The following is a 15,156-nucleotide window of genomic DNA, read 5'->3' as shown; positions in this document are numbered from 1 at the left end:
ATTTTACAAAACAGGTGTGTTGCTCGAACGAGCAAGGGTAATACATAAATCCTTACACGAGTTTCATAAAATCAGTATGACATACACATTATCCATATTATTGATAACAAGGGCAGTCTCAAAATGTTTCAACCACAACTAGAAGGAGATGATGAAATGACGTCTAAGCTAGGACTGGCGAAACAAACATGTCGCTTCCAAAAGTTACGTCATTACTTTTGTTATTAAATGTGTGCTCTGTATAATTTTTATTAACTCTTGTTACGTTGAACCATGTGGATAATAATAAAAAAAAAATATGACTAGAACATATTTTGTATATACATAGATGAGAATCGTCCAGATTTATCCAGATTTTTGTGCAGCCCAATTTTGTTCTGGATTTTGTTAAAATTTTCTGCGTTTCATCCCAGCAATCCACATTTTATACTTGCCCAGTAGTCCGGATTTTATACCAACCACCATTGCTGTGGTTATGTTATTTTCATCACCATTGGTCTGTTTTGATCTTGTGAGATCTGTGAGCAGTGTAAATGTGCATACTCATTTGGACAATTTTTTAAATAAGCCCCTGTAATTTTTCAGGATTTTTGGGGATGGGGTATTCTAATCCATGTATATAGTATTTAACCATAATATCTTTTACATTGAAATATTTTGCAAAAGCTTAATTATATAAGCTTTAATTATATACAACTAGTGTCAATATTATTACAACTATTTTGCATATTTTTCCAATATAAGTGACACAATCTATAAAACTAGACTCTTACAATTATTAGATCTTCCACAGTTGCCAATAAATAAATACAATATTGGTTATTAATATTAACTAATGGTTACTTACAGTTTCACCAACAGTTTCACCAACATAGTGTAACAAATAATACATTAACTGGACATTGATTTGACCTATTGTGTCAGTGTAAAACAAAATCACTGGTACCCATCTGAATTGAATTATTATAATCAATCTATTTGACAATATTTTTTTATTTTCCATACCACTCAAAGCTAAAATACAACATACTGAATTAAACCTCCAATAGGACTTCTTATCAATGACTAACAGTAATTGGATCTCATCTCAGTTGGTTTCTTTTAACTCCAATGTTGGTTTCTTTTAACTCCAATGAATGCAGAGAAAGTATTTTCCTGTTGTCAGAGAATTGGATAGTTTACTCTTTCATGAATACTTAACCGGACTTCAGACCTGTGGCATTTTCCCCCTTTAAAAAAGTGGACCAGTCCAGGAAGCTGCTATCATGTGGCCAGAACAGGTTGCAAAGGACTCGGAGGGTTTTAAGTCATCCTATTAACTCTTGGGATGTTTGGATCAATCTATTGTTCCAAAGGGAAAATTGATTAGTTTGAGGTCAGGTAAAGTTGAAAAGAAAAACCTATTCATGGAAGACTAAGTCTGTAGACAAAATTTAAAAAACACTCTTTTAGTTGTTTTTTTCATGACCTCTGACCTACATGTAGACAAGCATTTCCTACTCTTATTATAGATTGGTCAAGGATCCGATTTTCCAGTCATTTGACCACTTATCCCTTCCTTTCTCAAACGTTCTGAATACCCGGTTTGAGTATGTGAACACATATCCAGATCCGTTCATGAAAGATGCCAGATGCTGGTTTAGAACTAAAATTTACAAAGAAAACCAATGGTTTGAGTCTGGGTCAAAAACTGTTTAACATAATATTATGATGATGATTACATGAGTTGAAACAAAAGTTGTAAAGACTTTACATACATACCTTGTATAACCTTATTTGTATTGCTGTGGACTAGATGAAGTGTGTTGAGCTTCCTTTTGAATTACAACTAGCAGACTAGCAAGATATTGTGCAAACTAGTAACCCATCCACCACAATGAAAAAAAACTAAACATTATTGAATTGGATTTACAAAAGTAATGTTAAAAATTAAAATCACAGAACTTCCAAAGGACTGTTCTGTCGAGTTAAGAGTCTCTTGTTTCGCATGTGTGAAACTGCATCAGTCACATCATATGTCTGTTCAAAGAAGTCCACAAGCACTGGCTCCGTCAGCATTGAGGCCAAAAACTGTTCAAAACTTATTGACCAATCCGAGTCTGGTTTACTGGAAGATGAAGAAATCATGCCCGACTGCTGACTTTCTGAGGATGATACATGACTACTTGCTTCTAGATTGGATGTCTGCTGGCTCCCTGGCTGGTCTGCAGTGACATCAGTTTCATTAGCACAAGCTGTTGCTGTCTCTGTGCTTTTCCCTGTACTGTCTGCTGATATGTCAGAAAGGTCTGTTTCAATGTTGCAAGCACTTGCGGAAATATCATGATGACTGTCTGTACTGGATGACAGAGTCAGGTCAGGCTCCATCAATATAAAACTGTCTCCAGATTCTGATTTGAGCATAAATCTTTTGCCAACTTCTCCGATCTGCAGTAGAAGGGTCCCAATTGTTGCTATGCTGTGATATAGCTGCTGTTCCTGTTCGTGGTTAGAAAACATGTTGTACAGTGTCTTCCAAAGCTGAATAAACTGGAACTGTCCAAGAAATAAAAAATCTATAATTAAGGTACCTCCAAGATTTAATGAATGTTTTGGTGAAGTTACGAGTGGTTATAAAAAATAAAAAATAATGCCAGTAAATGGTCCTACATGAAGAATGTCATTCACTTCTAGTTTCACACAGGATATTATAATAATCTGTTGAATAATAATGTTGTTTGTGCACAATTACATGCTGCACAGTGAAAAAGTCTTCATCATCACTAGCTGACACATTCTCTCTTGCTATCTTTCATTGCAAATGAATACTGATTTGCAAAGCCAAAGTTCTTTAAATAATTCTCTTTAGTTCTAACATTGCACATATTAGTCACTGTTACTCATCAATTGGAAACTAGAAATATTTTAGTCTATGTTAACCAATTTGTACAGGCCAATCCAAAACATTTTTACAAACGCTTGAAATTATGGGATCAACTAGCAGCCAAGATTGACTAATAGGCAAAGATATATAATGTGAAATATAGAAATATTTATGGTCATCATAGTTTGCCAATAGTATAAACACTTTCAGATTTATGGTCATCGTAGTTTGCCAATAGTATAAACACTTTCAGATCTATGGTCATCATAGTTTGTCAATATATATAAACACTTTCAGATCTATGGTCATCATAGTTTGTCAATATATAAAAACACTTTCAGATCTATGGTCATCATAGTTTGTCAATATATATAAACACTTTCAGGTCTATGGTCATCATAGTTTACCAATATATACCTGATCGAGTCTAGGCATGTTTTTAAAATCTTCCTTGCTGTCTGCTTTTAGCTTCCTGGCTGATAACCTGGCCAGACTACCGTAAGATCCAAAACTTTCTGTAACAGTAAAATGGTAATTAAATTTCAAATACCTCATTGAAAAGTGTTGTATCACCTCATTAACACAACCCTAAGTTTGTTAATGAAATGTACCAATCATGTATACATGACATGATGTTGTCTGGAAGATTAGTCACATCAATTGTGTGCATCTCAAAAGAACCTACAGTTTACACATGGATCTGTACATTCAGATATACATATATTACTTATATAATAGTAAATTTAAATTATTTTTGTAAAATACATTTTACCAAAAACAAAACACTTCAGTAGGAATATATTAAGTATAACTGTTGATTTTGTAACTACCGTACTATTTTCATTTCTGACTATACACCATCCAAAAAATATTTAAAGAGCAACTACATTCACAAGAAGATCTAATACCAATAGACGTGTGATAATAAATAAATGCTATTTGTAACTTGCTGATGCTCTATTTATAACTTCTTTGAAACTGTCTCACAAGTATCTATTTATCATGCAAATTGGACCTAATATTATAAACAAAAGCAAATATCCACAATTTTAACAGAAAGCTGTTAACTACTTTTTATGTAAGGCCAGTGCGTGTATAAATCCAGAACTGACTAACCACTCACTAAATCTGTTACTAAAGTGTATGCTAAGTCGATCTCCATTTTTTAAAATCTAGACTAAAATTATTGTGCAACAGTTTCAAAACTTAACAAACTGAATATTTGGCCACAAACTATTCTGATACATTTTTAAAACTGATCAACCTACAAGTACAATTTTCTTTAAGTTTAGTTAAGAAGCATGTTTTCAAAGAACCTAAAGAAAGCTTCTGATGGGTTCCCCATGATCATAGCTGATGGAACCAAGAACAATTTTTCTATTAAATTTAAAATACTAAGGGCATAAAGAAATATTTTTGGCATTTTCAAACATCATTATACTGTCCCATTTTCAAACATCATTATACTGTCCCATTTTCAAACAATATTATACTGTCCCATTTTCAAAGAACTTACTGTCCCATTTATAAGCAACATTATACTGTAATATTCTCTCCCAATTTTTTTAATGCAACAGGAATAGTTTTTGAAAGTAATTTGTTTAAGAAAATCTTGTTAGTTCATATAGGCTGGCTAAATTTGGTAAATGACAATCTAGCATAGCTATAGCTACTACAATTGAGTGTTTATCTTTGAACTGCTTACTTGGTGACTCGGTGTCTTTCCTGTCGCCTCCACCCAGAACAAGTGGGCTGGTACTCTCTTCCTTGCTACTGCTCAGTGGTAAGGACCCTGGTTGCCCAACTTTCTCTCTTGGCATGGCTGGTATTGGGAGAGGAGCAGTTTTTACTGGGTTGAATTCCGGAGCACTTGGCAGCTCAAAATCTGAATAGAACACAACATAAAGACTCGCCTTCGTTTAAACATACTGTATTACTGTCTAAAATAAGCAAGATGCCGTTATTTAATAAATGTAAAAGAAATGAACCATTTTAAACCCTACTTTTTATTTTAAGAACCAATCACATTCAACAGTTATAATATGTAATTAATAATAATCTATTGCAAGTATTCTAAAGGTGTTAATCAGCCTGGCTGTACAACCAAGACAACCAATGTTTGCACTGTAACCAACAACTATTGTGAACAAGATCATTTTATACTGATGGAAAGAAATGGAGAGATCACAAATAACTGACCACAGAGAGGAACTGTGGTCAACGCCCTCATCCACAGTGTCGAATGTTGTACCTGTGTATTATATACAGACATCACTATACCAGTAATGAATTAAATCTTCGCCAAGTTCAGCCAGACTGAGCAGAAAAACATTCACTAAACAGTAAACTAGACTAGACTGGTTTATGTGCTTCACATTTGTCTACAAAACCAAGTCAGTTTATTCATAAAGATATGAACAGTATAAATGAGTTGTGCCACATATTGTGGTCTGTTAATACCTATTACCAAATGACCACATCTATGACCATTAAAATAATTGATGAACGTTAGCATTGCATGCTGACACAGGGCTAGTCTACAATGGCAGTGTTCCCTTGTTTGTTTTTCTCTCAGCATATTAGTACTTGAACTCACCGGTGTTCCCTCGTTTGTTTCTCTCGGCATATTAGTACTTGAACTCACCGGTGTTCCCTCGTTTGTTTCTCTCGGGATATTAGTACTTGAACTCACCGGTGTTCCCTCGTTTGTTTCTCTCGGCATATTAGTACTTGAACTCACCGGTGTTCCCTCGTTTGTTTGTTTCTCTCGGCATATTAGTACTTGAACTCACCGGTGTTCCCTCGTTTGTTTCTCTCGGCATATTAGTACTTGAACTCACCGGTGTTCCCTCGTTTGTTTCTCTCGGCATATTAGTACTTGAACTCACCGGTGTTCCCTCGTTTGTTTCTCTCGGCATATTAGTTCTTGAATTCACCGGTGTTCCCTCATTTGTTTCTCTCAGCATATTAGTACTTGAACTCACCGGTGTTCCCTCGTTTGTTTCTCTCAGTATATTAGTTCTTGAACTCACCTTCTTTGCTGCTCGACTCGTACTGCTCCTCGAAGAAGTCTGCTGCCTCCAGAGCACTTTCTGTCGAGTCTGACTTGGGGGAGGTGGGTGTTTCCTCAGTGTCTTCAGGACACAGGGCTGGCGGCTGATGCAGCATATACAGCAGCTTCAGTCTCTGATTGAAGTCGGCTTTACACATCACACCAAGCAGGTACACGAACTCCTTGAAGTTGATCATGTTGTCTTTGTTTGTATCCAGGAACTATCAGAACATTACACAAGTAAGTAGGTAATCATAGTGCAAGCTTAACTTGTACAAAATAAATAATATAACATTACATAATATTATATAATAGGGATACAAGGGACTCTTAACACTGTCCAGTAGAATATTTTTTTGTCTTTAATATGGAAGATTTGACACAGTTGCTGACCACCAACAGAACAGAAAATCGGGGTTATGATTTGTTTGTAATTTAAATAGGTTTACTTGACCACAAATGCTCAATTCAGTGAAAAACAAAATGGTATATATCAATCTGTAATTCTCATGTATTTCATTCTTAAAATCCACAATTTAATGTTACAGCTGAAAACTACATTTGAATTTTGTTTGTGGTTCAATATATTTTGTGCTGGGTGTTAACCATTCATTTCATCCTTCTTAATAGATGTATAAAGGAGAATTGTTTTGTGGGATCCAAATTGCAGATACAGATGAAACCTTCCAACACAGTTTACCACTTGGAATGGCTTGATAAGGCATACTAACTTACACCACTGACATCTAACTAGTGAAGGAAAGTTTCCTGTATTTAGTATAGATAACATGCAATTTACTGACATGTTTTACAAACCCTGAAACTTCGAAGTGCAAGCACTCCAGCCTCGGATCCTGTTGCCCACGGTGACAGACCAAAAAACATTGTTTTCCACTGATCGAATTCCACCTTGTAATTATCATAGTAGGGTCGTGATGGGTCGTACTTGTCCCCAGTGTCTGCAGGCTGCTGGTGAGTCCGCCAGTAGCAGGAGGTCAGGTACTCCTCCTAACAGTCAACAACAATCACGGTATACAAACAACACAGTATACAGGAGCCATGTACATACACAAGTGCATGATAAAATCCTACACTTAACTATGTTGATTATAATCATACATTTTTAATAAAAACATTCTTTAAATATCTTATATGCAAAGTGAAAATTTATTTTCTTGCTGGTTGATTAAACAAAAGGGGACAAATTCACAAAGCCTGTTTATGTCTTACACATGTGTAACTACATACATTTACAATGATTAAACACCTGTTTATGTCTTACACATGTGTAACTACATACATTTACAATGATTAAACACCTGTTTATGTCTAACACATGTGTAACTACATACATTTACAATGATTAAACACCTGCTTTTAAGAAAAACAGGCTTCATAAATTTGGCCACAGAAGGCACAATTTTTAAATGGGTGGTCAATGACCTACTTATATCAGTTTTGTTTTATTGAAACTATAAAAACTATAAAAGTGTGCTGTTATAGCTAACCTTTATAGCACATAACATTGTTATATATAACCATATTTTCATCATTTATTTTCAAATGGCACAGTCATGTTGCTGTAAGTTTTGACCACCAGTTAGAACATTTATAACACTAATTCTGTAACAGTTATGGATAAATTACCTTGAACAGGATGTAAATCTCTTCTAGCTCCTTTCCACGAAACAAGGTATCCATCTGAACACTTCTCAAGATATTCTTCATCAGATTGTCTTCTATAGTCTACAAAACACACACAAGATATTCTTATTACATTGTCTTCTATAAATGTGAGTATGAACGCTTCAACAGAATGGGCATTGTACCAGCTACTGTTGCAATATTAAAACAACACAATATTATTTGTGAAAATAAGGCCAAGCTTGTCTACACACTACAGAAAATATAAAATTTTAATAGAATATTAATAACGTAGGTGTTTTTTAAAGATTTTTACTATCAAGAAAGATATGTCAGTGTGAATGTGTTGTATGAAAGTGTGTATTAAAAAATATATATATTCACAGAATCACTATCTTTAATTCTTCAATAAGGTCTACAAATTTAATATACAAATACTGTCTAAATTCCAGGTTACTTGAAATTGTTATTAGTTTTAAAAAACACATCATTCTTGGGTCATATAGACCAACTGTCTCTTTTTTTCCCCTGGATTGTGGCAGTTAATTGTAAAGAATTAAAAAACAAACAAAACAACAACAACAAAAAACATTGTCTTCCATAGTTTACAAAACAAACACACAAGATATTCTTCATCACATTGTCTTCCATAGTCTACAAAACAAACACACAAGATATTCTTCATCACATTGTCTTCCATAGTCTACAAAACAAACACAAGATATTCATCACATTGTCTTCTATAGTCAACAAAACAAACACACAAGATATTCTTCATCATATTGTCTTCCATAGTCTACAAAACAAACACAAGATATTCTTCATCACATTGTCTTCCATAGTCTACAAAACAAACACACAAGATATTCTTCATCACATTGTCTTCTATTGTCTACAAAAACACACACAAACTTAAGACACATTAATCATTTTGTTGAGTTATTACAAAAGACCAGGCCCTAGTTAACTATATTGCTTAATACCTGCACAACCCGAAGCCGATACTTCAGTCTCAGCTTATCTATGTCCTGGTTTGAGATGATTCCAAACTTTCGGTAGCTGTCTTCTATCAGATCAGTGACATCAACAGTAAACTGCAAACAGACCCAACAAGAAATCAATCAAACATCAACTAGAATGGTAAAGCCATGGTGGCTAGCTTGCATGTCTTATACTGCATAGTTACAACGTAATTAAATCAATTAAAACATTTAAGTGCTGGACAGTTTTTATAAAGTGTGTAGGACCTTTTTTAAATGTATTTCATAACCCTTCCCATTAGCTTTAAAACATTTTTAAAAAAAAATGGTTACTTTGGTTTGCTTCCAAATTTGTACCTTACTTGGAGATAACTTATACCAAACAAATACAACAGTCATTCATTGAAACATTCAAGTGTAAAAGGCAATTAGAAAAACTTACCATGACAAAGTTTAAATAGATTAGAAGACTGCAAATTAATCACAAAATAGAACCAACATTTGATGTCAATGTATTCTATAAGTGCACGTTTATTTATTTAATTTGAATACAGATGTATTTATAATACACCTTACTGATTTACTTATTGACTAATACCTCGTCTGCTTTTTTAGTACTGCTGATGTCGGTGCGATCTACTCGTGGCATTGTTGAGTCTCTGTTAGCAACGTTCTCCAAGTAAGCAGTCAGAACTGTCATGGCCTCCCCATCTTCAGCACATGCCAGCAGAAGGTCACTCCTACTGTCTAGAATAGCCAGTGCCACTTGAAAAATGACCTACAGACATTGAAAGTTATTTACAAATAACTACATCAGTCTAGTTTATAAATTGAATAAACAAATACAAGTTAAACTGAGATTTCATTTAAACTTTGTACATACATTGTTGTAATTGATATAGAACTAAATTAACCAATAAACTTCCCAATTTTTTATGTTTCAAATGTAAATTTTAATTTAATTCCTTTTAATTAATCAATTTGCCTGTTAGACTCTTATCAAAATTACTTTAGTTTGTCAGCTTTTGTTAAAAGTGAATTCCGCCAACAGTTTTTACCTTGGCACCATCATAGAAGAAACAGTCCAGGATATTTACAGCACAGCTGAAAGGCATCACACTGAAAAACCAAAAAACCAATCACCAATAGACTTTGAAAAAAGCTAGGAAAAGACTATCTGTTAACAGAAATATGAGTTTATTCCTAATATCAAATAAAATAATGGGAAGGTCTCGATGACGCATAACTCAATATTACATGGGTTACTATATAATACATATCACAACTTAGTTAACTTTTTATATCAAAATCTTTTTAAAGTTGACAAGTTTAGTTCACGTTTATCCACAATAGTCATTAGTGTTATAAATGTTGTAACTGTTGGTAAAAATGTAATGAAATATGGCTGCCCATGTAACAACCAGTCCGAGCCATATAGTTCAAAATAAAAGGTGAAAATATGGTTGTACATTGTACATCACAATGGAAATCACATCATTATTTGGCTTTGGTATCAACTTATTATGTCACATGATGAGACAATAACTGGTTTTAATTTCGTTTTCACCTGTTCTTTCTATTTTAATGACATCATTGGATAAGATGACCACAATCATACCTTAGAAATATAGTAAGAAACCATGACAGTGAGATCATGCTGAGCAAACCGAGTGTGTCAAGTTTCTGGTGAAGACTGGGCAGATACTCCTTGATGAGGTCTTCAAACACACCTAAAAACATAACACACTGCAATCACGAACTTGAAAAGTTATGACGTATGATAATTCAAATATGAAATGTTCTATATTGCCAACTTATAAAGGACTATCAGTAACCTCTGTCCTATAAAATACTTAAAAAATGGTTTGGTTAACCATCAGGATACTGCAGGCAAAATGCGACTTTGCACAAGTCAACATGCTGTATTCCACAAGAAGTACATTTCCATATTCATATTTTTTGCCATTTTGCACACCCCAGTGGTAAAAAATACTAACAGAATAGCATGAAGTTACTTTCTTCCTCAAAATGGGCAAACACCTTTTTACTGTTTTTTGTCAAAAATCATTTTCCAGTTTCATTTTATGGGGAACATTTTGCTTGACAACACTGGCAAACTGGGATATGAATCATACTACATTTCCAACACAAATTATTGTCAGCAATGTTCAGTGACTGAGAATGCTGGACATGAATACAGGACATCTAATCATAAATGCATGAAAGTAAGCCTGACTTTATAGTTTTACACAATACTAAATGTTTTAAAATACCCGGTATCACAATTAAACATATTATTAGTATTAATACTTATCGTTTCACATGTGAATATGAACTGTTTAAATGAAAATATTTTAGTAAAGGTTTCAAACTTGTACCCTATCAATCAGACCTTTGTCAAAGATATTTAAATCAGTAGTCTAAAGGTTAAATAATGTACAGCCAAAAAAAGATGTCTATCAGATGGTTTGTTTTTTTAATACTAAAAACATATTTCTTACGATGTGCACAATATGTAGGCCTACTCAGACTGAATACCAAATCTATTTTCATGTCATTTTAGGTGTTGTTAATTTTGTTTATTGGTTTTATACCAGTAAATGTTCTAAACATTGTTTAATACCTTGGTCAATGAGTGCCCCAACAACTTTAGTGTTGTAGTAGTCAGGAAGCAGGCGCTCACATATTGCCGTTAGCAACCAGAAGGCTTCCTCCTCACTCAAATACAATAGCAGGACACTTGTCACAATGTTCATGGCCTGGCAGTAGCCTAAAGGATATGCAACTCTTTGTTAATGAAAAGTACCTCTGTAAAATAACATCCATGTATGGTAAAAATAATCTCATTATTATCTTTACTTCAATGCACAAATGTGAATTAATTTTAACCTGATATTCAGCAAATTATGATGACAAAATGGATTTAAGAAACATGACTGTACAATGTCCAGTAAAATAACTATGACACACATTAACTCAAAATACAACTACAAAATTGATTGAAAACAAAATACTAAATTAGAATATTTTTTTTTATACAATACATGTATGTCCAATATTTAATAATTTGCTATAAAAAGTAGTAATAAATGTTTGTTTTCCATACAAAAAAGTGGACGTTAACTCCTATGACATATAAATATATATATATATATATATACAAAATGTTAAAAGGTTACAGCAAAAGAAAGAAAGAAATGTTTTATTTAATGACGCACTCAACACATTTTATTTATGGTTATATGGCGTCATGACATATGGTTAAGGACCACACAGATTTTGAGAGGAAACCCACTGTCGCCACTATATGGGCTACTATTCCGATTAGCAGCAAGGGATGTTTTATTTGCGCTTCCCACAGGCAAGATAGCACAAACCATGGCCTTTGTTGAACCAGTTATGGATCACTGGTCGGTGCAAGTGGTTTACATCTACCCATTGAGCCTTGCTCACTCAGGGTTTGGAGTCGGTATCTGGATTAAAAATCCCATTCCTCGACTGGGATCCGAACCCAGTACCTACCAGCCTGTAGACCGATGGCCTGCCACGACGCCACCGAGGCCGGTAGGTTACAGCATGTACATGCTTTAAAAAAATATTGTTGTTCAAAATTTAATCCTTAAAATAATTAATAATATTTGTGTTGTCATTAAGTTTGCGTGAGATCATGGCTAGAGGGAAATATCCAAAAGTGAAAAGTAGCAAGAGGATTGATAACCTCTGTATGATTAACCGTTGGCCCGATAATAAAAGTACCTATATTTGGATTTCTCCAAGCATAAGAAGTTAGAACTCGCCGTAAGGCTCCGATACCCAGGTCTGTCTGGAAAGCTGGGTGCTCTGGTAGAGATCTAGAAACAATTGCTTTATTAATCATCGGCAATAGAACATCAAACATTTACTCATTCTGATATAGCCTTAGAGAGAAAACCAGCTACATTTTTCCTACCCAGATCGAAGAACGATTGACACAATGTGTTCAATACCCAATCAAACAAGTGATAAATCTGTATATTTATAACTATTCATTTGTTATAGTGTATGTTCAAAATATTGAAACTTGCTATGAGGTCTAAAGTACCGCACAAAAGTCATTTACCCTAAGGTCTTCAATTAGGCAGCAACATGTCCACACATAAAACACAAATAGCTAGTCTAAGTTTAGAAGACATCTGAAGGTTACACCTTTAAGCAAGTGATAATATTAGTTTAAAGTTTTATTTACCTGTGTAAATCTCTCTCTATCTCCTCAGTGGCAATTGTACATTTGCCTCGACTCTGCTGCACAATATCAGCATAGTATCCCGGGTGAGTCTGCATCTATCAACAATAAAATAGAAATATCCTTCATTTATTCTGCTGCAACTGGCTTAGGTATAAAATTATTTATCCTGCAACCATCGTTTCTATTGACAGAATATGATGACGGAAAAGGCAAAGTCATAATTCTGCTACAAAATCGCTCAATTGATCTCTAGGTCATCATACAATGCAACTGAAATAACAGAAATAATAGATTTTCCCCTTAATATTTATGGTATGCAGGATAAAGATAATAACTAATCAAAGACGTCGGATATCTGCTTTATTCTGTTCAGGCCAAATGAGAAATGGCAGAGCATCGCAGAATTTCCAATTCTTACCTTCACAGAATAAAGCAGATATCTGACATCATTAACTAGTTATTCTCTGTATAAACAAAACTCTCAAATGTAACCACCAATTGATTTTACTCACCAAAAACTTCAATCCACAATATGTACCAACACAAAGACTGGATTTAAAGACCATATTCCTGTGAAACTGAAGACTTCACATTACATTCCCCAAACACAAACTTACCTCATTAGCTGCCCCTGAAAACACCATCCAAATCTCTCCCCTGTACTTGTCAGGTATTCCCCCCCCCAAACACAAACTTACCTCATTAGCTGCCCCTGAAAACACCATCCAGATCTCTCCCCTGTACTTGTCCGGTACCCCCCCCCCCACCCCCCCCCCCCCCCCCCCCCCCCCCCCCCCCCCCCCAACACAAACTTACCTCATTAGCTGCCCCTGAAAACACCATCCAAATCTCTCCCCTGTACTTGTCAGGTATTCCCTTCAGGATGAGCTCCAGTGTTCGGTACGTTCTGTAGATACACATTCCTCTGTAGAAAAGAAACCCAGCAGTAAAATAAGTTAGCCAACCATACATATATGATTGCTTCACTGATGAAACGTTTAAATAGGTCAGTGCTTCTAAAAGATTATTTTCACAGATCTGTTCCTTATTATGACAATCTCTATTCAAATTCCACTTATCTTAGACGGACAAAATGCAATAAATTATAAAGGTTTTCTCCAAATACACTTTCAGTTTGTCAAGTTGGTGAACAACAATTTTTGGAAGTATAGTGGAACCTTTCTAAAGCAAATCTAGAATAAACCAGAATCCTGTTAAAATCGGACAAATCCAGAATATACAAGTCCATTCCAAAACCTAGATGATGGATCAATTGTTCTTTTTTTTAAAGCCCTCTAACTTTAAAAATTAAAGCCACCAATGCAGCTACAAGTATTAAAATATCAACATTTCATTTAGACAATGTTTGCAACCAAAGTGTATTACCGTATTTGACCGGAAATTTGCCCATGTCTTTGAATAAGCCCCCCTCCGTTTTGATAGTATTTAAGAAATTAGGCCCCCATTCATAAATAAGCCCACCCCCAATAACATAAAATTGCAAGTTTGCTCAAAGTTCATTTAAAAGGTCATACCTCCTGCAGTTAATTAAACACAAATGTAACACAATATTTTACCACCAGTGAGATTTAGCAGTCTAACAGTAACAGAGTGTCTGCAGTATTTCTTTGAAGTACCCAAGCTCAAGTCTGACCTAAAACCAATGTCTATTTTTGCTAATTAGGCAAATACCTTATTCTGATTGGCTAAGAACAATGACCTAGCTGAACAGTGTAGGCTGGTCTGTGTGTCACAAACGTGTATACGCTACCGTATTGAGTTTGTTGTTAATTGCTGTAAATAAACAGCACTGGTAAGTAACTGTAACGTAGAAGGTGTGTTTCTGATAATTAGATACTAGTAAAAAAAATGTAAGTTAATTAATAAATTATTATTATTTATTAATAACAAATGGAACACTAATTAATAGATGTGCTACTGAACATTTTTTGTTTTCTTCCTGGTTCATTTAATTTTTTTTTTTTTCCAACAAAACTGGCTCACAATGAGTTGTCTTGGCCTCCTGGGCTTATTTCCGGTCAAATACGGTAGATTAAACTGAATGGAACCACCATTATTAGAGTAAGGTTTACAATGTTTGAAACTCATTTATAAACAATTCATGAAAAAAAAAAAAATTCATTCATGCTGTAGATACCTGTAATTTAGTAGAAGACAAAAATATCTTGGCCACCTCAGGCTAAAGATTTCCCCCAAAATATCTCCATTGTTTTTACCCAAATGCGAACACTAATGTTTAACAAACCTGAAACAATATATATGGCAATATACATTGAAAGATCATAAAAACATAACAGTAATACCCGCATTTAAAAAACCTTTCACTAAGAATTAATGTGCAGATATTTTTTTGAAACTGATTTTTTTTTTT

The 15,156-nt window shown here is 34.3% G+C and overlaps 1 protein-coding gene across 1 annotated transcript in view; it reads right to left on the bottom strand.

Moving 5' to 3' along the window:
- Positions 1-94: 94 nt before the first annotated feature.
- LOC121381303 (TBC1 domain family member 9-like) overlaps positions 95-15,156 on the bottom strand; it is a 45,729-nt gene continuing 30,667 nt past the window's right edge. Inside the window, exons 17-30 of the mRNA XM_041510558.1 lie at positions 13,581-13,689; positions 12,765-12,859; positions 12,296-12,390; positions 11,163-11,309; positions 10,158-10,269; positions 9,598-9,658; positions 9,138-9,317; positions 8,543-8,653; positions 7,563-7,661; positions 6,732-6,923; positions 5,896-6,136; positions 4,569-4,748; positions 3,281-3,378; positions 95-2,535 (exon numbers count right to left, since the gene is read on the bottom strand). Coding sequence (XP_041366492.1) covers positions 1,936-2,535; positions 3,281-3,378; positions 4,569-4,748; positions 5,896-6,136; positions 6,732-6,923; positions 7,563-7,661; positions 8,543-8,653; positions 9,138-9,317; positions 9,598-9,658; positions 10,158-10,269; positions 11,163-11,309; positions 12,296-12,390; positions 12,765-12,859; positions 13,581-13,689 — 2,320 coding nt within the window. The 3' untranslated portion in view covers positions 95-1,935. The remainder of the gene's footprint in view (positions 2,536-3,280; positions 3,379-4,568; positions 4,749-5,895; positions 6,137-6,731; positions 6,924-7,562; positions 7,662-8,542; positions 8,654-9,137; positions 9,318-9,597; positions 9,659-10,157; positions 10,270-11,162; positions 11,310-12,295; positions 12,391-12,764; positions 12,860-13,580; positions 13,690-15,156) is intronic.

The sequence above is a fragment of the Gigantopelta aegis genome, chromosome 9 (genome assembly GCF_016097555.1).
Source record: "Gigantopelta aegis isolate Gae_Host chromosome 9, Gae_host_genome, whole genome shotgun sequence".
Taxonomy (NCBI): domain Eukaryota; kingdom Metazoa; phylum Mollusca; class Gastropoda; order Neomphalida; family Peltospiridae; genus Gigantopelta; species Gigantopelta aegis.
Note: the sequence above shows the minus strand (reverse complement) of the source record. Positions and strands in the feature narration are given on the sequence as shown.